The 27,484-nt window shown below is 41.1% G+C and overlaps 1 protein-coding gene across 4 annotated transcripts in view; it reads right to left on the reverse strand.

Annotated features, from left to right (window-relative positions):
* Window positions 1-27,484, reverse strand: part of LOC135195346 (dmX-like protein 2) — a 572,993-nt gene that overhangs the window by 186,138 nt on the left and 359,371 nt on the right. For all 4 annotated transcript variants that reach the window (XM_064221627.1, XM_064221621.1, XM_064221608.1 and 1 more), the window contains one exon: window positions 6,482-6,714. In XM_064221627.1, coding sequence (XP_064077697.1) covers window positions 6,482-6,714 — 233 coding nt within the window. The remainder of the gene's footprint in view (window positions 1-6,481; window positions 6,715-27,484) is intronic.

A 27,484-nucleotide genomic window follows, 5' to 3' on the forward strand; every position in this document is an offset into this window, starting at 1 on the left:
AAAATAGCATTCCCTTTACCAGACCTTAACCCTTGAACACCGAGCCGGTATTTCTGAAAGTGTCTCCTGTATGCCAGCGGCGTTTGGGAGTAAGTGCTGAAGCAGAAAAAGTTTTTTTTCAACAAATCAAAGCAGGCTTAGTTTTTAAGATCAAGAGTTCATTTTTGGCTCCTTTTTTGTCATTGCCTGAAGTTTAGTATGCAACCATTAGAAATGAAAAAAAATATCATTATCATATATAAATATTGGAATATATGACAGCGCGAAAAAAAATTCATATATAATTGTATACAAATCAGGGTGAACAAAACGGTTAAAGCTAATGAGTTACAGGCAGTCCCCGGGTTACGACGGGGGTTCCGTTCTTGAGACGCGTCGTAAGCCGAAAATCGTCGTAAGCCGGAACGACGCTTCAAAATATGTCTTAAACTAATAAAAAGTTATAAAAACCTTACTTGTAATCCTTTGGTTACACTACATGTTGTTTCCTGTAGTTTTATGTACAACCTGGAGTTATTTTCATAAAAGAATGCTGGTTCTTGAAGGTAAAAACTATTGTAATCCTCTGGTGACACTACATTCTTGAAGTTTTATGTACAACCTGGAGTGATTTTGCAAAATCTTGAGGGCTACAAGAACAGCTGATTACTATTTACGTATCATATAGACTAATTAAAGTAAATGTATCTTTAAATAGGCTTATATATTAGTATCAACAAAACATTTCCTGCCATGAGTCAGAGGCCGTTTAATGAAACGAACACTTCTCTGTCCTATCTGTTCAGAAAATAAACGTTACGTCAATCCCCGAGACCATTGTTGCCAAAGCGTCTCTCTTCTCTCTCTCTCTCTCTCTCTCTCTCTCTCTCTCTCTCTCTCTCTCTCTCTCTCTGATCAAATTACATTGGAAACTTGACATACGATTGCCCTAATATACGAATGTTTTGAGATATAACAGAAAATTTGCGAAAATACAAGCTTTGATATACAACGAAATATTTGAGATACGATTTTGCGATGAGTGTTAGTTGTATAGGCGACCGATAAATGGCGTTCAGTCTGTTTGTTTGTTGGTGCTGCATGTTAACACGTCGTTGTTTAGTTCGTTGTATTTGCGCCTATTTTTCGTGTTATTTTGTCTATTTTATTATTAACCATGGGTCTCAAAGCTAAAGACAAAGCAGGTGATAAGAAAAAACCCAAGAAAATGATTTCGATGGAAGCAAAACATGAAATTATAGCAAAGCATGAACGTGGCGTTCGTATCGTCGATTTGGCAAACGAGTATGGTCGAAATCCTTCTACAATATCCACGATCATCAAGCAGAAGGAAGCTATAAAAACCCCCGAGACTATTGTTGCCAAAGCGTCTTCTCTCCATTCTCTCCGCCCCCCTCTATCCTCTCTCTCTCTCTCTCTCTCTCTCTCGTCTCTCTCTCTCACTCTCTCCTCTCTCTCTCTATCTCTCTCTCTCTTCTCTCATCTCTTCTCTCTCTCTCTGATCAAATTACGTACTGGATAATGTCTCTCTTTGGATACTTCGATTTTGCCAAATATTGAGGGCTACAAGAACAGTTGATTACTATTTACGTATCATATAGACTAATTAAAGTAAACGTATCTTTAAATAGGCTTATATTATTAGTATCAACAAAACATTTACTGGCATGAGTCAGAGGCCGTTTAACGAAACGAACACTTCTCTGTCCTTAACTCGGAGCGTCGGAAGACGCCCTCCCCTCCAATCTCTCTCTTCTCTCCTCTCTCTCTCTCTCCTCTCCTCCGCTCGCGCTCTCTTCTCTCGCTCCTCTCTCTATCTCTCTTCTCCTCTCTCTCTCTCTCTCTCTCTCTCTCTCTGATCAAATTACTGGATAATGTCTCTCTTTGGATACTTGGAATTTGCGTTGTAATCTAACCAGAAACTTCGTTTTGTTATTATTACTGGAAACAAGCAATGATTTTTTCATTATTTGCGCTTTTGGACTGTTATATGTAAACTAGTATGTATTCATTCGCTCGGAAACTAGTTCCGCATATGAGGCGTCACTAAAAAACATAGAAAAATACAACATAAAAAGTGTCGAAAATCATCATAATCTCAAAATTTTTGTTGTAATCTAACCAGAAACTTATTTTTATTAATATACTGTGCTAAACTATAAAGGATTTTTATCATAGTATGCGTTCTTTAAAAGCGTCGTTAACTCGGAGCGTCGGAAGACGCCTCTCTCTCTCTCTCTCTCTCTCTCTCTCTCTCTCTCTCTCTCTCTCTCTCTCTCTCTCTCTCTCTGATCAAATTACTGGATAATGTCTCTCTTTGGATACTTGGAATTTGCGTTGTAATCTAACCAGAAACTTCGTTTTATTATTATTACTGGAAACAAGCAATGATTTTTTCATTATTTGCGCTTTTGGACTGTTATATGTAAACTAGTATGTATTCATTCGCTCGGAAACTAGTTCCGCATATGAGGCGTCACTAAAAAACATAGAAAAATACAACATAAAAAGTGTCGAAAATCATCATAATCTCAAAATTTTTGTTGTAATCTAACCAGAAACTTATTTTTATTAATATACTGTGCTAAACTATAAAGGATTTTTATCATAGTATGCGTTTTTTAAAAGCGTCGTTAACTCGGAGCGTCGGAAGCGTCAGCGTCGTAACCTCGGAACAAGCGTCGTAACCCAGGACGGATTTTTCCATTGAATATTTAAGAAAAAGCGTCGTAACCTCGGAACGTCGTAAGCCGGAACTGTCGTAACCCGGGGACCGCCTGTAATTGTTTTTCGTTGTATTGTACACTAAATTGTGATGATTTTGGTATATAACAAATTGTAAAATGATCAAAGCAACACAGAGAATATATTATCACAATATGATGCATGAATTCGTAATGCGCAGACATAAAAAAAAAAGTTTTTAAAAACTTCACCATAAATAAAAAATATTGTGCTAGAGACTTCCAATTTGTTACAAAATGAAAGTAATTGATTGAATATTACGAGACTGTAAGTGTTGTAGCTTAAAATTGCAGTTTTTGACCATTTTGGTCGAGTTAAAGTTGACCGAAGGTTGAATTTTTTCTATCTATTGTGATATATATGAAAATATTTCTAAACTGATAAAAGCTACAACCATGAGTTATTTTTAGTTGTATTCTACATGAAATTGCACACATTTTCATATATAAAACTTTATATAACGGCTAATATAAAACGGTGCAAACATTACGACGATCCGACGAAAGAATTTCTGATTTTTTCGGCAGAGTTACTAAGCAGACGTAAGGAAAAAGTTTTTTTTCAAAAATTCACCATAAATCAAAATATTGTGCTAAAGACTTCCAATTTGTTGCAAAATGAAGGTAAATGATTGAACATTACTAAAATGTAAGAGTTTTAGCTTGCAATTGCAGTTTTTGACCATTTCGGTAAAGTTAAATTTGACCAATGGTCAAATTTTTTCTATTTATCGTGATTTATATGAAAATATTTCAAAACTGATAAAAGCTACAACTATGGGTTGTTTTTGGTTGTATTCTACATGAAATTGTGCACATTTTCATATATAAAACTTTATGTAATGGCTAATATAAAACGGTGCAAACATTACGACAATACGACAAAAGAATTTCTGATTTTTTTCGTTAGTTATCGCGCTGACGTAAGGAAAAAGTTTTTTTCAAAAATTCACCATAAATCGAAATATTGTGCTAGAGACTTCCAATTTGTTACAAAATAATGGTAAATAATTGAATATTACTAGAATGTAAGAGTTTTAGTTTATAATTGCGTTTTTTGACCATTTCAGTCAAGTCATAGTTGACCAAAGGTTGAAATTTTGGCACTTATCGTTATTTATATGAAAATATTTAAAAACTGATAAAAGCTACAACCATGGGTTGTTTTTTTTGTTGTATTCTACATGAAATTGCACACATTCTTATATATAAAACTTTATTTAACAGCTAATATAAAACGGTGCAAACATTATGACAAACACGACAAACTGATGGAAGAATTTCTGATTTTTTCAGCAGAGTTACTGCGCATACGTAAGGAAAAAGTTAAATTCACCATAAATCGAAATATTGTGCTAGAGACTTCCAATTTGTCGAAAATGAAGGTAAATTATTGAATATTACTAGAATGTAAGAGTTTAAGCTTACAATTGCGTTTTTTGACCATTTCGGTTGAGTCAAATTTGACCAAAGGTTGAAATTTTGGCACATTGTGATTTATATGAAAATATTTCAAAACTGATAAAAGCTACAACCATGGGTTATTTTTTGTTGTATTCTAATGAAATTGTGCACATTTTCATATATAAAACTTTATGTAACGGCCAATATAAAATGGAGTAAACATTATGACAATCCAAGGAAAGAATTTCTGATTTTTTCGGCAGAGTTACCGCGCGGACGTAAGGAAAGTTTTTTTTTCAAAAATTCACCATAAATCAAAATATAGTGCTAGAGACTTCCAATTTGTTGCAAAATGAAGGTAAATTATTGAATATTACTAGAATGTAAGAGTTTTAACTTACAATTGCGTTTTTCGACCATTTCAGTCGAGTCAAATTTGACCAAAGGTTGAAATTTTGGCACTTATTATTTTTATGAAAATATTTCAAAACTGATAAAAGTTACAACCATGGGTTGTTTTTTGTTGTATTCTACATAAAATTGCACACATTTTCATATTTAAAATTCTATGTAACGGCTAATATAAAACAGTGTAAAAATTATGACAAAGTGACGAAATAATTTCTAAGATGTGTCGCTGATGCTTTTTAGTGCGAGAAGAAAGAAATTTGCGCATGCGCGCCTGGGTAATACTTGTAATCAAAACAACAACTTGATCTGTGAACTCCCAGCATCCCTCAAGGCGCGTGATTCAAAATTTTTCACCAAGTAGGCCTATAACTATTTTTCCGCGAATATTTAAAAAAATACGTCCAGTAGGCATTTAAGGGTTAAAGAAGGATGCCTGCACTAATTTTTCTCATTAACTGCCAATAGTGCTAAATAAAAGGTTTCATAGTAAATAATTCAGATAAGTTAGGACCTACATCTAAACTCCAGAGAGAGAATGATATTATGGAAGAGTGATGTAGAAGTTGCATTTGACAACGTGCTCGTTAAAGAGAGAGAGAGAGAGAGAGAGAGAGAGAGAGAGAGAGAGAGAGAGAGAGAGAGAGAGAGAGAGAGAGAGAGAGAGAGAGAGGCTGGTTGTTGTCTTGTTAGGTTGTTTGTGTTTGTGTGAATGGATAGATAGCAAGTGGTTTGCTTGTTGGGCGATCGTCTGGGTTGTCTGCTGGCACGGTTGCTGGGTTAGTCGGGCAGTCTGTTATGAACAGTCATAGAAGGCAGTAGTCTTGGAGATAAGGAAGAGTCTATTGATGATCAATTGTTCTTGCGTGATTTGATTGATTCTGATGTTGTATAGTTGTTGTGTGTGTGTCTGGTTGTTGTTGATCTTATGAGTGTCTGTTGTTATTTGTTTTTGTGTTTTGATGTTTGTTGGAGACAGTGTTGATGGCTGTTTGTGTACTGATTAGTTGAGCTGTCTTTGATGCTGTTGGTGTTGTTTGTGCAGTGAGTTGAGTTTTTGAGTGTTGTATGATTATTGTGTTGTTTTTGAGTTGTTGATGCAATCTATCTGTTTCCTTTCTTTTCCTACATCTGATACTTTAATATTAGACCTAGCATAGGAGAAAACCATCGGCTGATTAGGGCTAACTACAGCCGAAGGCATACCAGGATGGGGAGAAAAGGCAGCTTTATGCCCTGACCAAATTGATTGCTACTGCAATCTATCTGCTTCCCTTCTTTTCCTACATCTGATACTTTAAGCTTAAGAGCCTTAGGCAAATCCCTGCATTCCTCACACTCTGCAGCCAGTACAAACATTATGCTGATCTACCACAAATTTAGGCATCCTGCTTACACAGTAACTATTCCTACATAACCTGTTGTTAGCAGATTTGCTTCCAGTGGAAAACATCCAAAGAAGAGTAAAAGTACAGGACTGTGACAGGAGAAAAAAAGCCAAATTCACAAAATACCAGCAATTGCCTACACCTAATGGCAAAAAAAGAATTCAGACATGAGCTAAAACATTTGACATGCACCTGGTGGAGAACATGTGAACTAGACAGTCATCCGGGCAGCCATTTAATTTTGTTTTATTTGAATGCCGACTTGCCTAATCAGTACAGAGATATAGCTAACTTTAACAGCAAGTAAGATTCATCTTCAATAAATATTGTTACTTAACATGAGTGAATCCGTCGTCCACCCAAAACAAGTTGGTATTCCTACTCGAGTGAGCATATCCATCCATGAGGGGTTAATTGCAAATTTTACAAAAAAATTGTAAGTCTAATTCAACAAATATAATAACCATAACAAATTTACAATTATGTTTAAAATGAGATATCAGTTGCACCTAGTTATGACAATAAAATCTTACAAACCTGCAAATGACGAACAGGATCTGATACCACTGTCTTGTTGGAGGCAATGGAAGCAGATAATAAAGGAAGTGTTGTAGGAAAAGGCAAAGGAGATAACAACTGCTGTTTACTACTTTCTTGCTGAAGTTCCTGCAGTAGCAAAATCAACTCCATTCTGACAGATGCTAGTCCACCGCCACTTGACCCATGTAGTGAACAGTAACTAAGTAGCGTCCTTAAAAGTTGTTGGTTGGCTGAAAGGTCAAGACACATAATCAACTAAAAAAGTAGCAACTCTATTACATAATCAATTAAAATACAAGAAACTCTTTTACACTGACAAACTTCATCTGATTACATAAATAGATGGTTAATATGTCTTTTATCTCTGGCAATGTCCTTTTATTTATGAATATCAAAACATGGTGTTTCATGAAGCATCTAGCTTATATTAAAAAAATGTGTGTGGTAACAATCTTTATATACAACTCAACTCATATATACACAAATGAAAACAATAATATGATGATCAAAGTAAATTATCAGTGAACTTTGGTAGGACAGCATATAAATCAGTGTCCACCTAGACTAATTTCTCACATCAGAAAAATCATAGATCTTAAAAGACAAGTTGTCATTAGCTCAGTCATAAGCATCTTGAATTTGAACACAAAACTCTGTCTCAACAAGAGTTCCAGTTAAGTGATTTTATGCAACATAAAATCACTTAACCCTCACTGCCTCCCTGTAAGCAAGATGATCATTTCATCTGCTGTAGATGACCCAAGTATGTACACATATACTATATAACATTTTTGAAGGGACAAGGGATGATAATAAAAGGAATACAATATAAAACTAAGGAGCAGTTAGGATGGGAGTTTCCTGGAAGATTGGCTGATATTTCAAGCAACAACCATACAGTAGTGTTTCAGCAATGTGATTTCTTTTCATGAAACTTGATCAGACTCCATCAACAACAACAAAAGATAAGGTAGAACAGCAAAAACATATCTTCACAATATACTGTAGTAATGAGTTTCATCTTCAAAATCCAAAATAACTACTACTTAAGGCATAAATCACTATAAACATTTGTCAGTTGTGAAGCAGATTCGGGACCCAAAATATCATAAAGCTTTTGATGATAAAAGAACATGACCATGGTTGAGAGGGTATCTCCTTCTTTGCTAAGAATCCCAGTGAAAAACAAACTTTTCTGTTAAAGCATGGATTTTGCCTACCCCATTTTGCTGTTGCCAAAGTAATTAGAAAAAGTGTCTTTCTGGTTAGATCTCTTAGGGACATAGAATGCATAGGCTCAAGCCGGGAACCTGATAGTCATTTAAGTACTACTATGCCTAAATTCTAAGATACCGAAGAAGTTTGTTTCTGTTTGTTGGTATCGAAGGATATACGTAATACATTCTGATAAATTCTGGTTAGATGACAAATAAATCCTTTCCTTGTGTCTGAATACCAAGCTTAACATGGCTCTGTATCCTTTAATAATTGAAGTGGATAAACTTCTTGACTTTCTAAGGTATAGAAGAAAATCTAATGTCTCTGCTACAGAGGTATCAGTACAGTAGAGGAGATATTGTCTTTTGCACCAAGACCGAAAGATGACTCACTTTGCTTGATAAACATTGTCAGAAGATTGTCTTCTGCACTTGGGCAATAGCTTCTGAAGCTGATTTTGAAAAACCCTTCTTTCTGAGTAATTTCCTGATAGTTTGTAGCCTGTCAAGGCCACAGTGCACAATCCCTGATGAAAACACCTGAAGTGTGGTTCTCTGAGAAGCTATGGTTTTTGAGGTAGTAGCCTTGGGAAATAAGCTAGCAACTCAAGGAGGTTTGAAAACCACTCCTTTGCTGGCTAAAAGGGGCTATCAAAATCATTGATATGTTTCTGTGAGACCGAAACATGTTTATCACTGTCTCACCATACTTATAGGAGGAAAAGCATACAGTTCTTTGTTTGACTAATTTTGTAACATTGCATCCATTGCCCAATGGTTTTTGAATGTGGCAAAAAGGTCTAATACCAGGTTCCCCCACAGTTTCCAGAGGTCTAAGCAGACCTGAGGATTTAACGTCCACTCCGTGGGTAGGACTTGCTTCTGGCGGCTCAGTTCATCTGCCAGAACATCCAGTTTTCCTTGGATAAACCTGGTTACTAATCTCACTACTTTGCACAAGGAGAGAGAATGGGTTCCCCTTGCTTTTTCCTGAACTGCAGGGCAACCGTGCTGTCTGAGTGGACTGTCATTGTCTTGTCAAAATCCTCTGCCTAGATGTATCGCCATCAATTCTTTGACATTTGTGTGCAACAATTTTTGTTCCTGAGACAGTCCCATATACTTCTTTGCACCCTAGGAGAGCCCCCCAACCTGGATCTGATGCATCTGAGTAGTCTAGGCTGGGGTTCAGAGGAAGGAAGGACTTTCCCTTCGTTAGTCTTCCTTCAAAACTCCACCACAATAGGTCCTTCTTTATTTTGGAGGCGATCAGAAAAATGAAGGAATCAGGGAGATTTTTCCTGTCCCAGCTGGGCCCTACAAAAATTGAAAAAGTGTCATATGTAGCCTGCTTAGGGCTATAACCTGCTCCATAGAAGATAAGGTCCCTAGAAGGATCATCCATTTGTTTGCTGAGCATATTTCAAGCGCTAAAAATTCTCTCACTGCCTCCAGGCACAACTATTGATTTTGGGGATGGAGAAGACTTAAAATTCTGAGAGTCTATCAAAATTCCTAAATAAAGAATCTGAGATGAACCAGCTGGAATTTCTTTAGGTTGATGACAAGGCCCAGTTCCTGAGCAAGGAGAAGGCTTCTTCGAAGCGTCCTCCATACATTTCTTTTGTGATTGGGCTTGAAGTAGCCAGTCAGTGAGGTAAAGGGATATCTTGATTCCCATGAGATGTAGCCACTTTGAGAGGAGAGCCAGAACTATGGTAAAAGCATGTGGAGCTGTCGATAAACTGAAATAAGGGATTTTGACGAAGGAAAAATCTATTTCTGGGTGATTGGCTCGTGTCGCCCTATGAAAGGATCCTTAATATCATTCTTTCTAGGTAAAATTAATCTAAAATTACCAGAGAAAAACAAAATTAAGAAAATGTCAGTAAAACTGACTCGCTCACTCTTAAAAAGAAGTGTCGGTATGGTAATAGGGGCGAGTGGGAACACTACCACGAGACATTCACCAATTAGACCTTCCAATCAGAATCCCCACAAGAGAGAGCTGATACCAACGGGCGATGCGACCGCTACTACTACTACTAGAGGACGCCACGGACAGCAGCGCCCCTAGCGGTCATCCTTAATCTAAGAACATCTTGTCCTGCAGGGGGGGGGCAATCAATACAGGGTGGGTTTCATAGGGCGACACGAGCCAATCACCCAGAAATAGATTTTTCCTTCGTCAAAATCCCTTTTCTGGGCTCAGCTCGTGTCGGCCTATGAAAGAGTACCAGAGAAACAGACAAGATGGGAAAAAAGGACAAATGAAAATCAGTTGTAAAATGAGGAATATAATATAAGTAAATCAGTTATTACAGCTTATAAACTAAGTACTTAAAGCTAACTTATTTTAGACAATGACATAAAAGAGAGTTAGTAAAGTAAAGTACTTAAAATTACAGTAAACATAGCAAATTACAATAATGCAGTGTAATTTAAACAAAATGGATTTACTTAGATAACTTATTTACAAAATATACAAACATATTGTGTCCTACCCTAGCATAAAAATAAGGGTAGGTACACTGAAGTACATTATCAGTACATAGTGTGGATGTCCCTAGCAAAAAAAATAAGGGACAATCCACTAATATGATCTCAGCGGCTAAGGCTAGAATATCCGAGTAGCATGGCGATAGGGTGAGGCATGTTGGATGAGGTAGGTAGAGAGGAGACCTGGATCTATACTACGACTACTATACAGTATCAGGAGAAACAATGTTTCCCGCTGCTACTGCAGAAAATTTTAAAGATTCCAAGGACTTTAGATAATGACGTTTAAAGACTGTCGGAGATTTCCATCCAGTATACTTTTTAAGATCCTCAAAGTTCATATGTTGAAAGTAATTAATTGAGGTGGCTACTCCCCTGATGTCATGTGCTTTTGGAAATGAATCAGGATTGGCTTGTTTAATGAAGTAAAGGATTTGTTGTCTAATACCTTTTACTGATAAAGTACCACCTTTTTCTCTCATGAAGAGAGAACCTGAGGATCTTGAGGATGTACGAGATAGAAAGGCTCTTAAAGTTGATACTGGGCAGAGAGAAGGGTCTTGCGGAAGTGGGATGACTTTCCAAGGGGCCCACCTTGCAAGAGGATCCTCATTTTTAGCCAAAAAACTACGATCCGGAGCAAGCAGAACTTCTCCTGAGGGGAGGAATTCCACATGACCCGCATCTCTGGATAGAGCCGACAGTTCTGAAATTCTAGCTCCTGAAGCTAGGCTTAATAAGAATAATGTCTTTCTAAGAAGCATTATGAATGTACAAGACGAGTTGTCAGTATCTGATGCTAGTTTGAGGACATCATTTAAGAACCATGAAACTGCAGTAGGCCTTTGAGAAGGTCTAAGTCTAGCACAGGCTTTAGGGATAGACGTAAAATAAGATTCAGTCAGATCTATCTGGAAACCTAACTGAAAGATCTTCTTCAAAGCCGATTTATGAGTAGTAATAGTGCTAGCTGCTAAACCTTTTTCAAACAAGGATCTGAAAAAGGATATAGCTAAATTAACTGTCATGGTTGTAGTGTTTGATTCTTTCAGGAAGGATGCTAATTTTTTAACAGCTGAGTCATATTGTCTAATAGTTGACTCTCTCTTATCTGATTCTAGGAAGAGGATGTTTTGTGGATCAATGTTAGCATCTTTATTAGCCGCAAACTTCATGAAGTCCATAAAGTTAGGGTCTGAAGAATTCCTGAGGAAGCGAACACAGTCCTCATTTGTACTGATTGTGACAGCTTGGGATTGGGAATCCGTTGAGGTCGGAGACCCAATTCCAGAAGCAGAGGATACCAGTTGCTCTTGGGCCAGTCTGGAGCAATCAGAGCTACTATTCCCTTGAAAGTCCTCAGCTTGCTCAAGACTTTCAAGAGATTCACTGGAGGAAAAGCATAAATTTTTCTCCACTGATCCCAATCTAACGACAGGGCGTCCGTGGCATACGCCAGAGGGTCCAGGTTGGGGGCCACATAGCAAGGGAGCTTGTGGTTCGCTTGTGAGGCGAAGAGATCTACTTAGAGACCTGGGACTCTCCGGCATATCCACCGGAATGACCCGTCGTCTAGGGACCATTCTGATTCCAGAGGGACTGACCGGGACAAAGCGTCTGCTATCACATTTCTTACCCCCGCCAGGTGAGTGGCGGACAGATGCCAATTGTGTTTGTTTGCTAGGGCAAAGATGGCTATCATGACATGGTTCACATGCTTGGATTTGGACCCTCCTCTGTTGATGCAATGAACTACCACTGCACTGTCCAAAACTAGTCTTAGATGAGACTTTTTCGGGGGAAGCAGTCTCTTCAAGGTAAGAAATACTGCCATTGCTTCCAGAACGTTTATGTGGAGCTGGCGGAATTGAACTGACCAAGTCCCCTGAACCTGTTTGAACTGAGAATATCCCCCCCACCCGGACAGGGAGGCATCCGTGTGAATGGTTAACACTGGAAGGGGATATTGAAGGGGTACCCGCTTGGCTAAGTTCTTTACTTTTGACCATGGACGGAGTTGATTGCGAAGGATCTGTGGAATTACTGACAACTTGTCTCGAGATTTGGCGTTTGCTCTCGATTGCCAAACTCGATTTATATCTTTTAGCCTTGCTTTCAGGAGGATATCTGTCACCGAAGCAAACTGAAGGGACCCTAGGATTCTTTCCTGGCTTCTCCTTGATGTTTGCTTGCATTTGAGAAAATGTCTGACAGACTTTGCTATTTCTTTCCGTTTGGTCACTGGAATTGACAGATTGTGGGAAGACAAATCCCATTGGATTCCTAGCCACTGAAAACGAGACTCCGGAGTAAGTCTGGATTTCGTTTTGTTTATCTGGAACCCCAGATGTTCCAGAAAGTGAACTACCTTTTTGGTGGCTTTGAGGCATTCCTCGACTGTTGGTGCCCAGATCAACCAATCGTCGAGGTATGCTGCTATCATTATTCCCTGAGCTCTCAATTGCTGCACAACTACTTCTGCTATTTTCGTGAATACCCTGGGGGCTACATTCAGACCGAAGGGCATCACTTTGAATGAGAATGTCTGATTTCCTAGCCTGAATCCTAGGAATGGGCGGCAGTGTCTGGCTATAGGGATATGATAGTATGCGTCTGTAAGATCGATGGAGCATGTGACGGCTCCACGAGGAAGTAAGGTCCTTACTTGTGAGAGGGTAAGCATCTTGAACTTGTCGCAACGAATGAAAGAGTTTAGCCTTGACAAGTCTAAGATTACCCTTCTTTTTGTTGAGCCTTTCTTTGGCACGCTGAATAAGCGACCTTGAAATTTTAGATGCTTGACTCTCGCAATAGCTCCTTTCTGAAGGAGTTCCTCCGCATAATCTGTCAATTCCTTTGATGGTACTTGGCGGAATGATTTGATTGGAGGGGGATCTTTGATCCAACTCCAACCCAATCCCTTGGACACTATGCTCTGTGCCCAATTGCTGAACCCCCACCTGTGACGGAAGAGGAACAGCCTCCCTCCTACCTGGGGAGCCTCATTGTTGATGGGCGGGTTGACCACCACGCCCTCCTCTGAACTGCTTACTCCTTGTCGCCCTCCCTGCGCCACGCTGGCGAGAGTAGCCTCTCGCCCTACCTCTCGATTGTCTATTAAAGGGAGGATAGGCCTGACCTTCATACATAGGGTTGAAGGCCGGCGAGAGTGCGTAGGAGGTCGAAGGTTGTGACTGAGGAGACAGCAGGAGGATGGGCTGGTTCTGCTTTGATGTAGAAGGTTGTCCCTGTTGGGTAACCGGGACGGCCTGAACGAATTGCTGCTGTTGCTGGTGTTTCTGGTAAGGCTGGAACCTTTTACCAGACTTCTTTGGTTTCTTACCAGCAGTGGGGACGGATTCCTGCTTCCTCTTAGATGAGATACCCCATCTAGCTCTAAGGCTCTGGTTGAGCCTAGCAGCCTCGTGGTGTACCTCATTTACAGCGGACTCTGGGAAGAGATCCGCTCCCCACATGCTGGAAGCCAGGAGTCTATTAGGTTCGTGCCTAATAGTGCACTCCTGCAGAACGTGCTTTCGGCCAATTCCTCCTAGCTTGGAAGAAGTCGAAAGCATCCGTCTGAACCGTCTGAAGCTGGGACTTGGCCAAGATCTTAAACAAAGGTTCCGTGCCATACGAGAGAGCAGCCATCTCCGTGATAATCAGAGAATTGAGGGACCTGCCAAACCTAGTTCGAGCGTCGAACTCTGCCTGAATCAGGGAATCAGGCAGCCTTGGGAGCTTTTCGCCGAACTGGTCCATGGCACAGTCCGGTTTGAGCTTACCAAGCGTGAATGTGGCTGGCAAGTTCTCCCACAATTCTCCGAAAGCTGGGAAGAGCGGAGAAGTAGACTCTGCTTCCCTTAGCTGTGGCATGGGCTCATCCTTGAGGACTGCCTGAAGAGTCGTTTCTACTATTTTTGTAGCGAACGGAAGAGAAGCCTCCTCCTCCATCGCAAAAATAGTGAAAGGACTCTTGAAAGCCTGGAGCTTGGTGTTGGTACACTCCCAGTCCTCAAGGCAGTGAACCCATTCGCGTTGAGCATGATCTCACCTGTAGAGAACGTTCTCCCTGGAGATCTTGTCCTCCCTAGTAAGCGCCGCTACGGTCAGCCTAGCATAGCCAATGAAAGGCTGCGTCAATCCCGGAGGATAAAACTCGAAGTCCTCAATCCTTCGAGTTCCACACTCCGGGATAGAGATCATACCATCTTTAAACGGAGCGTAAGCGGCCACTCTCCATGGGTTCTCCATGGAGAAAGCTGGTAGTGACTCATATGGTGGAAGCTGGAAAATACCAGCACTTGTTACTGGGGAGACTGGAAGAGGGACCTGAGAGAGCCCAGCTACTCGGTCCTCATTCTCTCTAACTCTGTTAGAGAGATCTTGGATGGACTGGCCCGACTGAGACAGAGTGCTCGACAGTTGTGCGAACATCTGCTCGAACTTTGTTCCTAGGGCGGAGACTTGAGAGCCAACCATCTCACCTACCTGTTGCATCACCACTGCTGAGAAAGCAGTGGGATCAAAGGTACTAGGTCCTGCTACTCCAACCGGCGTTGCCGGAGTGGATGCGGTGGAGGCCGGAGAAGGCATTGGCTCGGCGGGAGCGCGAGCCTTCTCCTTAGAAGACTTGCTTCTAGAGCTCTTTGAGTATGAAGAGCTCGGCTTAGCCTTCACCGCGTCAGCATAGGAAGTCGAAGACTTCTTAGCTGAAGAAGACGACGACGACTTTTTAGAAGTCGTCTTAACCAGGGTCTTCGGTTCTCTCTGTCCCTTCACCTTTGGGGGTACAGAGAGAGCGGGAGAGCGGGTAGGGATCTCAGATCCCACAAAGCCTTGGAAAGAAGCAGTAGAAGAAGGGACAGGAGAAGATCCAGGAGCGCCCAAGGAAAGACCTTGGGCACCCGACACACCTACCTCAACCAACAAATCCTCAGCACCTACCGCCATAGGCTCAATATTAAGGTCCAAGGTTGCGACGTCCGGGACCGACTCTTGCGTGGCCACGACCCCGAAAGACTGCTGCATCTCCTGCTGGATGGAGGCTATGAGAGGGGCTGCGGATATGGGGTCAACATACCCTGTTGACTTGCCACCGGGGAAGATCTGAACGGCCAGCTTCTTGTCTAAAATGTAAGGCTGGCCTTTGGCGGCGTTCTTCCCGAAGCCGCCCACCCACGCTTTCAGGGTTGCTAGGGCGACCTCCCTCACACCAGCAGCCTGAAAGAGAAGGCGAAATGAGCTTCTAATGGCGGGACGGGGTTAACAAGCTTATGTCTAAGTGTTGTTAGTAAAACGATAAAAAAGCCTAAAGTCGACTTACCCCCTCCACCAGCTGACTGGCCAGGTCATAACAGATGGCGCAGGCTTCCGGGTGCCAGACGATCATGTCGTTGTAAGGCGTAGCACACGGAGCGTGAGACCTGCACTCATCGTGGGGGGCGCAGGGGTCGTACAACGTCGCGTTGCATCCAAGGACCTGACAGTTGGTAGCCTGTAAGTGGAAAGATACATAAGTATCAGGAGAACACTTACAGCCTAACAGTTGCTCCGCTGGTGCCGGAGCGAGAAAGTTAGATTAAACCAGAGCCCCGCCATAATACGTGTGGTAGTAAAATGGTTGGTTGTCCAAGGCTACGCCGGAGACAAGAGATAGAATCCAACCAGGTGTGGTGGTGAAATGAAACCACGACGGACAACGGCGGAGATGGTATACATATAAAATAAATAAAATTATAGTAATCATCGTAAAACTAGGGTATATCCTTAAAAATAACAATAATTATCAAAAACCTTTCCCCTCCCGTCTACTAGAAGAGTGCCCGGGTAAGAAGCAAGCTCCTTCCGGTAGCGGGGGAGAAAGGTAAGGATATAGTAGGCAAGCAATCGACCACTAGAAATGACCACCCCGCCCGCTGGCGGAGCCAGTAATCTATAACCAAAGGTGCCCCGGCTGCGGCGGAAGGCTCCGTTCGTTACAGAGAGGGAAGGTGGCTGAGCAACTGGGGAGGGGGGGGGGGGAGGGTTCTCGGCGTAACACGGCGGGAGAGAGAGAGGTGGCCTACTCCTCCCCGTCCCAACAACTACCCGCTCGGTGACTCGGAACCCGATGAGTGGTCGCCCTATACCCCCGTTGGGGAGAACCCCTGGCCTCCTCAGAGAGGGAGGGAGGAAGGCAACTGAGGTTGTCATGGCAACCAAGGGGTCCCCCCAGATCCCTCCCTATACCTGGGAGGGAGGGAAGGGGAAGGGTAAGGTGCGAAGGAACACGTGACCGCAAGTGGCCTAAGCCGCGATAGCAACACAACCGTGAGAGGGCCACGTGAACCAGACTGTACCAACACATGGGACATGCACCTAGGCTAGCCTAACACCCTAAATAGAACTAAAATTACATCGTAAAGATGGAAAAGACACTTTTAGTAGAAGAAAAGGAAGCCCAGGAGGAGACAAACTGTTCCGAGGAACAGAAGCCTACTCGGAGCCAGCGATAGCCGATGAAGAGCAAGGGCCGGGATGCTGGGCTAGAATACAGAATAGCCCTAAATACCAAACTAAGAGAAATGGTAAAAGGGCTAACCTAGCTAAAAGGCGATGTAAAAAACGATGAACGTGATATAGTAAGCCCATAAGTATAAGAAGTCCCAGTATGGAAGACCGGGAATTCTTAACGAGGCAGCATGGTGCCGCCACGAGTCGACCGGGAAACCGTATATGACCTATTAGAAGGAAAATACTGGTTCCTGGAAGACTAAAATACAGTAAAACACTACTTATGAGGCACTTAACTTAGCCGTTGCGATGGCAGCACGTTCCATGACGGGTGATGAGATAAATCCCGAAAAAAGAGCACAAGCAAGAAAATGCGTACGAACGCTGGCGCTAATAATTAAGGATGACCGCTAGGGGCGCTGCTGTCCGTGGCGTCCTCTAGTAGTAGTAGTAGCGGTCGCATCGCCCGTTGGTATCAGCTCTCTCTTGTGGGGATTCTGATTGGAAGGTCTAATTGGTGAATGTCTCGTGGTAGTGTTCCCACTCGCCCCTATTACCATACCGACACTTCTTTTTAAGAGTGAGCGAGTCAGTTTTACTGACATTTTCTTAATTTTGTTTTTCTCTGGTAATTTTAGATTAATTTTACCTAGAAAGAATGATATTAAGGATCCTTTCATAGGCCGACACGAGCTGAGCCCAGAAATAAGGCTCTGAATTGGAAGACCGTTCCTTCAAAAACAAATCTGAGAAAGTTCCTCGATTCTGGATGGATAGGAATATGGAAATAGGTGCCCTGATATTGATGGACATCATCCAATATCCCTGACAAATAGATGACAAGACAGTTAGATTTGTTTCCATCTTGAATTTTGTCTTCTATATAAAGACATTCAGGTCACTGACATCTAGCACAAGTCTCCAGCCTCCTGAAGCCTTTGGAGCTACAACCAGACAGTTGTAGAATCCTAGAATATATATGCTCTACTGTCTCTATCAGGCCCCTTTCTTGATGAGGGCCATCACTTCTGCTGAGAGAGCAACAAACCTCTTTGAGCCTGACGAGTAAGCTGTCAATGAGACAGCCGTGCTGGTTAAGGGAGGCTTCATCATAAAAGGGATAGTATAGCCCTCCTTTAGGATGCTGATTATCTACTGGTTCTGCTCACTTCTCTTCCCAACACTCCCAGAAAAGAAGGAACCTGGCAAATCTAGATGATGACTTTTTAGTGGAGTGTGAAGGAAATTGGGTATTAGATTGCAATCTATAAAAGGGCCTTTGCCTACTGCCTTGAAAGTGCTGTACTTGAAGAGGTGTTGTCCTAACCAAAGGGAACATTTCCCTAGGGTACTTAGAGGACTGTACTGACAGATCTTGCATGCTCTTCTTCTGTAGGTTGCAGGCTATACCAAGGATTGTTGACAGAGGGAACAAGTGGTAACAAAATCCAGGCGAATATATAAGTCCTGATCTCTGTGAGGATGTGACTCCTTTTGATGTAAATGAGCAGTAGAGCTTTATCTTCTTGATTATACCCATAGTATAAAGGGAGGTTATATTGAGGGAGCCATCCGTGATGCTCTTATTAATGCAAGAGAGGGTATTAAACCAATCTGAAGCATAATCCTCAGGTAAAACCAATTAATCCTTGATCTTGTGCACCAAGTCACTAACCGCCCCATCTAGAAAACTCATAACCTTAAACACTTTGAAGAGATTTTTCAACAGATGAGCTAACTTCCATGCAGAGAACATTTATCTTTGCATAGGTAAATGCTGTTCTGTGTCCTAAATCTACAAGTCCAGAGGTTGCCCTGGGTGGAGGTAGAAACTCCCAGGAAAGAAGACTCACCTATAGCATATGACAAGATACTCCTTCTAGATAATCTAGGAGGAAAACTGAAAGCCGCTCCTCCTTTGTCCCCCTTTTCTGCTAGCCACCCTTCCATCATTAAGGCTTTCTTCGTTGAAGAAGACAGAACCATCTTAGGTAACCTTTGGAGCCCAAGCTATGGGGATCCATTAAAAATGGAAAGGAAGGAGTTGCTGGAGAAAAATAACCTGGAAAGTTAAAAGCAGGAACTTCAATAATTACACATACACAGAGGTGTCCACCAATTCTTGATCCTCAAAAAACTGGTGATAACGACACAGGCGCTGGAGTCTGAGGGGCTGAAGGAGCCTTCTTGAGCAGGTTCAGGATACAATCCAGCTTGTACTGCAAGAAGGGAGAGGTTCTATGAGCTTCTTGCAAGGTACTGAGGGAGAGTGTTCCTCCAGCCCTGCATGCCTCTTCAGCAGGTGTGACTTACCTGTGAAGCACCACTGACGTCTGGGAACTGACCCCTCCGAACTCCAAGACAAATCGTGAACACCCACTGGGAGAACTTTCCAGATCTACTTCTTCACTAGCACTATGTGCTATTGGGCCCTCAGAAGTACTCATTTTGTCCATTAGGACTTTAACTGAAAAACCAAGCTGGGCCAAGTTCTCTACTATCATTTCGAACCGTAAATCATCTCTTGATTCAAGGCTAGCAATGGGGTTGGGTCTGGAAGTGTGAGCCAGGCAAAGAAAAAGATGGGATAGTTAACCCTCTAACTCCGAAGCGGTAAAAAAAAAAATTGTCTCCCGTGTGCCGGAGGTGTTTCAGAGTGAGCGTGGAAGCGGAAAAAATATTTTTTTCAAAAAATCACAGCGCGCTTAGTTTTCAAGATTAAGAGTTCATTTTTGGCTCCTTTTTTTGTCATTGCCTGAAGTTTAGTATGCAACCATCAGAAATTAAAAAAATTATCATTATCATATATAAATAATGCGATATATGATAGCGCAAAAACGAAATTTCATATATAATTGTATTCAAATTGCGCTGTGCGCAAAACGGTTAAAGATAACAAGTTACTTTTTTTCGTTGTAATGTACACTAAATTGCGATCATTTTGGTATATAACACATTGTAAAACGATAAAAGCAACACAGAGAAAATATTATCACAAAATAATGCATGAATTCGTAACGCGAGGACGTAAATAAATATTTTTAAAAAAAATTCACCATAAATCTAAATATTGTCCTAGAGACTTCCAATTTCTTTCAAAATGAAGAAAAATGATTGAATATTACTATACTGTAAGAGTATTAGCTTACAATTGCAGTTTTTGACCATATCTGACGAGTTAAAGTTGACCGAATGTAGAATTTTTTTATATATATTTTTTTTATATGCAATTATTTCAGAAATAAGAAAAGCTACAACCTTCAAATATTTTTAGTTTTATTCTACATAAAATTGCGCACATTTTCATATATAAAACTCTATGAAATGCCTAATATGAAACGGAGCAAATAGAGACTTCGAATTTGTTTCAAGATGAAGATAAATGACTGAATATTACTAGACTGTAAGAGTTTTAGCTTACAATTGCGTTTTTTGACCATTTCGGTAGAGTCAAAGTTGACCGAACGTGTTTTTTTTCTATTTATCGTGATTTATATGCAAATATTTCAAAAATGAGAAAAGCTACAACCTTCAATTCTTTTGTGTTGTATTCTACATGGAATTGCGCACATTTTCATATATAAAACTTTATGTAACGGCTAATTTAAAATGGTGCAAACATTACCACAATCGCAAGTATGATTTTTTCGGAAGAGTTACCGCGCAGACGTAAAGAAAATTTTATTTTTTTCATAAATTCACCATAAATCGAAATATTGTGCTAGAGACTTCCAATTTGTTGCAAAATGAAGGTAAATGCTTGAATATTAATAGAATATACCTTAAGCATTTTAGCTTACAATTGCGTTTTTCGACCATTTCGGTAGAGTCAAAGTTGACCGAAGGTTGAAATTTTGGCAATTATCGTTATTTATATGAAAATATCTCAAAACTGATAAAAGCTACAACCATGGGTTGTTTTTAGTTGTATTGTGCATGAAATTGCGCACATTTCCATATATAAAACTTTATATAACGGGTAATTTTAAAATGGTACAAACATTACCACAATCGCATGTATGATTTTTTTCGGAAGAGTTACCGAGTGGACGTAAGGAAAAAGTTTTTTTTATAAATTCACCATAAATCGAAATATTGTGCTAGAGACTTCCAATTAGTTGCAAAATTAAGGTAAATGATTGAATATTACTAAAATATAAGAGTTTTAGCTTACAATTGCGTTTTTCGACCATTTCGGTAGAGTCAAAATTGACCGAAGGTTGAAATTTTGGCAATTATCGTTATTTATATGAAAATATCTCAAAACTGATAAAAGCTACAATCATGAGTATTTTATTGTTGTATTCTACATAAAAATGCGCATATTTTCATATATAATACTTCATGTAACGGCTAATTTACAATGGTACAAAAATTATGTCAAAGTGACTAAATCAGACGAAATGGAGAAAAGGAATTTGTTTGCAAGGTATTTTGAAAGACTCCTAAATGTTGATACTACCGGTAGGGATGAGTGCATTGCAGATTTAAACGAGGCTCTGGAGGTACAAGAAGAAGACATTAGTGCAGAAGAGGTGAAAGAGGCCTTAAAATCTGTAAAAAATGGAAAAACTGCTGGCGTGTGTGGGATAACTGCAGAGATGCTAAAAGCAGGAGGACAAAGGATGATAGAGGTATAAAGAGTTGTTTTTAGCATAGTTTGGAAAACAGAGGTGGTACCAAGTGATTGGAAAAAGGCAATTATGATACCAATATATAAAAATAAGGGAAGCAAAAGGGAGTGTGGTAACTATCGGGGCATAAGTTTACTGTCAGTCCCAGGGAAGATATTCATGAGAGTAATACTTAACAGAATAAGACCTATAGTAGAAGAGAAACTTAGAGAACAGCAGTGTGGTTTTAGAAGTGGAAGGTCAACAGTGGATCAAATTTTCACCTAAAGACAGATAATTGAGAAGAGATGGGAGTATGCAAAGCCAATATTCTGTGCTTTTAAAGACTTGGAGAAAGCGTATGATTCAGTATGGAGAGATGGAATGTGGAGAGTGGCAGAACACTATGGTATACCACTGAAAGTGATAAGGATACTAAAGAACTGGTACCAAGGAGTGTGCAGCTGTGTACAGCTGGATGGACAGCAAAGTGACTGGTTCCCGGTTGGAAGTGGGCTAAGACAGGGATGTGTTATGTCACCCACCTTGTTTAATGTATATATTGACCATATAATGAGAAGAGTGATGGAGAATGAAAACAGAGGGGCTAGTATTGGGAGAAGTTTTTATGGATTTGGACTTTGCTGATGATGTTGCGTTGGTTGCTGATACGTGGCTGGTGCTGGTAGGTATGGTAATGAGGATGGAGACAGAGACACAGAATTTTGGCTTGAACATCAGCACAAAGAAGAGCGAGATCATGGTTGTGAGTAAGGATGATGATTGGGTGCACATGGAGGATATGACAATCAGAGGACAGCAACTCAAGCAAGTTGAGAAGTTTGTTTACTTGGGAAGTGTGGTAACAGCAGACGGGAGGCAAATTGAAGATATACAAAGAAGAAAACTAGGAGCAGCAAGAGCTTTTGAGGTTCTGAGAAAAACGTTTGGTCAAGGCATGAAATCAGCTTGAGAACTAAGATGAGAATATTCAATGCAGTAGTACTACCAGTCCTGATGTATGGCTCGTCCACCTGGGCACTGACCAGAACAGAGGAGAAAAGGTTGGATGCTTTTGAGATGAAGCTGCTGAGAAGGATACTTGGCATTAAATGGGATGATTATGTTAGAAATGAAGACATCAGGGTGAGATTGAGGTAAAGGCCAGTCAGTACCAGGTTGAGGAGGGGAAGGCTGAAATGGTTTGGACATGTTGAGAGGATGGATGGGAATAGAGACCCCAGGAGAGCACTGAGAGCAGTACAAATAGGAAGAAGACCGCTGGGTAGACCAAGAACGAGGTGGATAGACATAATTGTCAGGGATCTTGAGGATGAAATCCAAAATTTAGAGGAAGCGAGGGAAATGGCTCGGGATAGAGACAGATGGAGAGGAACTGTATCAGCCTTATGCCACTGGCCAGTGGCGTGGCGAGAAGATAAAGTAAGTAAGTAAAGTGATGAAATAATTTCCGAGATGTGTCACAGATACTTTTTAGTGCGGCAAGAAAGAAATTCGCGCTTGCGCACCTGCGTAATGAATGTACACAAAACAACACCTTGATCCGTGAGCTCCCAGCATCCCCCAAGGCGCGTGATTCAAAAGTTTTAGGTTGGTAGGCCTATAAGTATTTTTCCGCGAATTTAAAAAAAAACTTTTCTAAGTTGACGTAAAATACGTCCAGTCGGCACATGGGAGACAAAAAATGTCGACATAAAATACGTCCAGTCGGCGTAAGAGGGTTAAGGGACTGTGCACAGGTGTCAGAAATTACGGTTACATTAGAATCAATTTTCGTAATGGAAAATTTCAGTCTAGCTACAGACTTACTAGTCTCTGCCCCAGCAGTCGCTTTCCTAACTTTATCTCTAGCCAATTTCTTTAAATGAGATTGTATCTTCTATTTCATGTCTCTCCAGTCTACACATTCATTGCTTCTGAGACCAACAGAATATACCTGTCCCCTACAAACCGTACATGTTGAATGAGAATAGTAAGATTCCTTAGTACGCCTTAAGAACTAGAGCTGACATGAGAAGTCAAATAAGAGTCAAAATCCTGAAAAATCATCGTAATTTGTTACCAAATGTCTATAAAGACACATATCACTATATAAATCTGAAAGGCTAACAATACCTGTGTACTTCAACAAAAGGTATGAATTTCAGAATTTTAAGCTACTGCCAACAACTGGTGTACTACAGCTGTCAGAAACAAATTGAGCTGTTTCTTATGTTGTTCCTCTCTGTGCCCTGAAAGTGGGTGGGGTTCTTCTCACCTACCCAAAACAATTAGCACGACCTGCGAATGTCAAAATTCTAACTGCTGAGCGAGTGAAACATTAAGCTATGTAATTACTGGATAAATTAGTGAAAAATTAAGCTATGTAATTGCTGGATAAGTTACTAACAAAATTTCAGGGTAATATCCCTTCTTCTCCTCATTGTATTCCTGCTTAGATTCTGAATTCTCAGAAACAGTTGCTGGAAAATTTTATCTTCAGATTGACAATAATTCCTCCTTCATTGCTTGTTCAATTCAACAAGCCTTGTTAGAATATAGGTAAATTACTGTAAATTCGTGATTTTCATTGTTATTATATATACCAACAGACAACTTTATGTATACATAGTGTGACTGCTTTAACTAAGCCTAACTCAGAGGCTGTCTGTCTAGCTGCCAAAAACTGAACATTTTTTTATTTATCATAAAAATGCAATAAAGTTTTGTATGTGATATCAATATCAATCAAAATGCAACAGAACTGTTGCATGTGCCAACAATATCAATAATTCCATGGAAAATTTCTAAATTAAAATCCATCAACATTGCTTATTTGAGTAGTATTCATTTCTATTGAACATGGCTTGCCTCCCTTTCTGCTATCAGAATATTTTTAGCTTCTAAACTCCTTGTCTTGTGAAATAAAGAAGCAGCTCAAGCCAGGCCTAGTGGGGGCATATTAAAATTTTCTCTAACCCTGAGATTCAGATTAGGTTACAAACTACCTCATGGTTCTATCCTGGTTATTAAAAATGATATTGTTATGATACAATAAAGTTTGTTCATACTTACCTGGCAGATATATATATAGCTGTATTTTCCGAAGTCCGACAGAATTTCAAAACTCCCGACACACGCAGTGGTCGGCCAGGTGGTTAGTACCCATTCCCGCCGCTGGGAGGCGGGTGTCAGGAACCATTCCCATTCTCTATTCAGATTTTTAAATGCCACTGTCCCCGAGGGGAGGTTGGGCGGGTACTTGATTATATATATCTGCCAGGTAAGTATGAACAAACTTTATTGTATCATAACAATATCATTTTGTTCATGACACTTACCTGTCAGATATATATATAGCTGATTCCCACCATTGGAGGTGGGGAGGGACAGAATAAAAAGGATTTTGGGAAACATTTCACATGCAGATGATAGACATCTTGGTTCCTTACCTGTTAGCATAGCTGACTTTGTGATTACTGTCACTCAAGTCTACTTTTGCTTTACTAGAGTCTCCAGCAAGGACGTGACCTGTATAGCTGGTGAGATCTAGATGATCTGACAACGGGGGCGTGACCACAATGTGTCTAGACCATATTGACCATACTTTAAGGGCAGCGAAGCAAAGAAACAACTACCACCTGACCTAGCCTAACAAAGTTAGTCCCTGAAACTTTAAGGCTAAAATAAAGGGAAGTCCGCCTCTAGCGGTCGACCCTACAACCAAAAAACCAACAACAATAATACAAAAGCACACCTATCCATTTTCTAAAGGATAGGATTCGTGCCGCTTCCCATACCCAAAACTGAATCTGCTGATATGTATGGTCCAAGCGAAAAGCAGTTCTCATATGCCACTTTCACATCCCTGAGGTAGTGTGAAGCGAACACAGAGTTGCTTCGCCAAAATGTGGTGCGCACAATGTCGCTGAGAGCCATATTCTTCTGAAATGCCATCGAAGTTGCGACAGCTCTCACTTCATGAGCATTGACTTTCAGAATCTTTAGATCACTATCTGGGCAGGACGAATGAGCCTCCCTGATGGTGCTTCTCAAGAAGAACGCTAAGGCGTTCTTAGACATTGGTAAATCAGGTCTTTTCACAGAACACCAAAGATTGTCCGATTGACCTCTACTTTGTTTTGTTCTATCCAGGTAAAATTTTAGAGCTCTGACAGGGCACAGAACTCTTTCTGGCTCTCGACCAACGATCCCTGCTAATCCCTTGATATCGAAGCTCTTGGGCCAGGGATTGGAGGATTTTTGTTTTTTGGCTAAAAAAGGAAGGACTCAAGAAAAAAAAAAACAGACTGCATCGTGTCCCCTAAATCCAACATTTTTGCTAATTGCTTGTATCTCACTCACCCTCTTCGCAGTGGCTAGGGTGATCAGAAAGAGGGCCTTTTTAGTTAAGTCTTTCAGCGAAGCTTCGTGCAAAGGTTCAAAGGGACTTGCCATTAAAAATTTTAGAACTATGTCTAAATTCCACGAGGGTGTCTTAACCTGTGGAACTTTTGATGTCTTGAAGGATCTCAGAAGATCGTGAAGATCCCTATTATTCGTCAAATCTAGGCCTCTATGACGGAATACTGTTGACAGCATACTCTTGTATCCTCTAATAGTTGATACTGCAAGCTTGTCGACATTCCTTAGATGGAACAGGAAATCGGCGATTTGGCTCACAGAGGTCTTGGAGGAGAAAATGCCTTCTTTCCTACACCATCTTCTAAAAACAGCCCACTTAGACTGGTAGACAGATTGAGAGGAAACTCTTCTCGCAGTGGCGATAGCTTTTGCCACCGCCTTTGAAAACCCTCTTGCTCTTGCCAGTTTCTTGATAGTCTGAATGCAGTCAGACTCAGAGCGAACGGGTTTTGGTGATATCTCTCGAAGTGGGGCTGTTTGAGAAGATCGGGTCTTACTGGTAGGATTCTTGGAAAGTCCACTAGCAGGGACATGACCTCTGTGAACCACTCGCTCGCTGGCCAGAATGGTGCGACTAGTGTCATCCTTGTTCCTTCCGACGCTGCTAACTTCCTTGTTACTTCTCCCAGAAGTTTGAACGGAGGAAAGGCGTATACATCCATCCCCGTCCAGTCCCAAAGCATTGCGTCTACCGCTACTGCTTCCGGGTCGATGATCGGAGAACAGTAAAGGGGCAGTCTCTTCGTTTTCGAAGTCGCGAAGAGGTCCACTAACGGTCGTCCCCATAGTTTCCATAACTGTTGGCAAACCTCTATGTGCAGAGTCCATTCTGTTGGAATCAGTTGATTGCGACAGCTTAAAATGTCTGCTCTGACGTTTTGGACTCCTGAAACAAATCTTGTCAAGAGAGTTATGTTCCTCTCTTCTGACCATAACAGGATTTCTCTCGCTATCTTGAAGAGAGAACGAGAGTGTGTCCCCCCCTGTTTCTTGATATAAGAAAGGGCCGTGGTGCTGTCCGCGTTGATCTGAACAACTCGGCCTACGATTCGAACTTGAAAGGCTAGAAGTGCCAAGCGAATCGCCTCCAACTCCTTGAGGTTGATGTGCCAAGGCTTCTGTTCCTTTTTCCAGAGGCCTGACACTTCCTCCTTTCCCAGAGTTGCTCCCCAGCCTGTCATAGACGCGTCTGTAAATAACACTAGGTCGGGGTTCTGAAGACAGAGGGACACTCCTTTCGATATCTTGGTGGGATCGAGCCACCACTCTAGGTGTTTCTTGACCAACGGGGAGATTCTCAAATCCTCCTCTAGGTTTTGTTTGTCTTGCCAATTTTCTGTTAGGAAAAACTGTAGGGGCCTGAGATGTAACCTCCCTAGAGAAACAAACTTCTCCAGCGAAGAAATGGTCCCCAGCAGACTCATCCATTCCTTCGCTGAGCATGTTTCCTTCTCCAAGAAGGCTGACACTTTTTCTAAGCCTTTCCGTTGACGTTCTAGCGACGGAAAAGCCCGAAAAGCCACTGAATCCATCTGAATCCCCAGATACACGATGGACTGTGTTGGGGTCAGATGGGACTTTTCGTAATTGATCAGGAGACCTAAAGATTTCGCCAACAGTAACGTAGTCTGAAGGTCCTCCAGACACCTTACTCTCGATGACGACCGTATGAGCCAGTCGTCCAGGTAGAGGGAGACTCGTATCTTCGAGAGGTGAAGCCACTTTGCCACGTTCCGCATGAGAAAAGTGAA

Source organism: Macrobrachium nipponense, chromosome 20 (genome assembly GCF_015104395.2).
Source record: "Macrobrachium nipponense isolate FS-2020 chromosome 20, ASM1510439v2, whole genome shotgun sequence".
NCBI lineage: Eukaryota > Metazoa > Arthropoda > Malacostraca > Decapoda > Palaemonidae > Macrobrachium > Macrobrachium nipponense.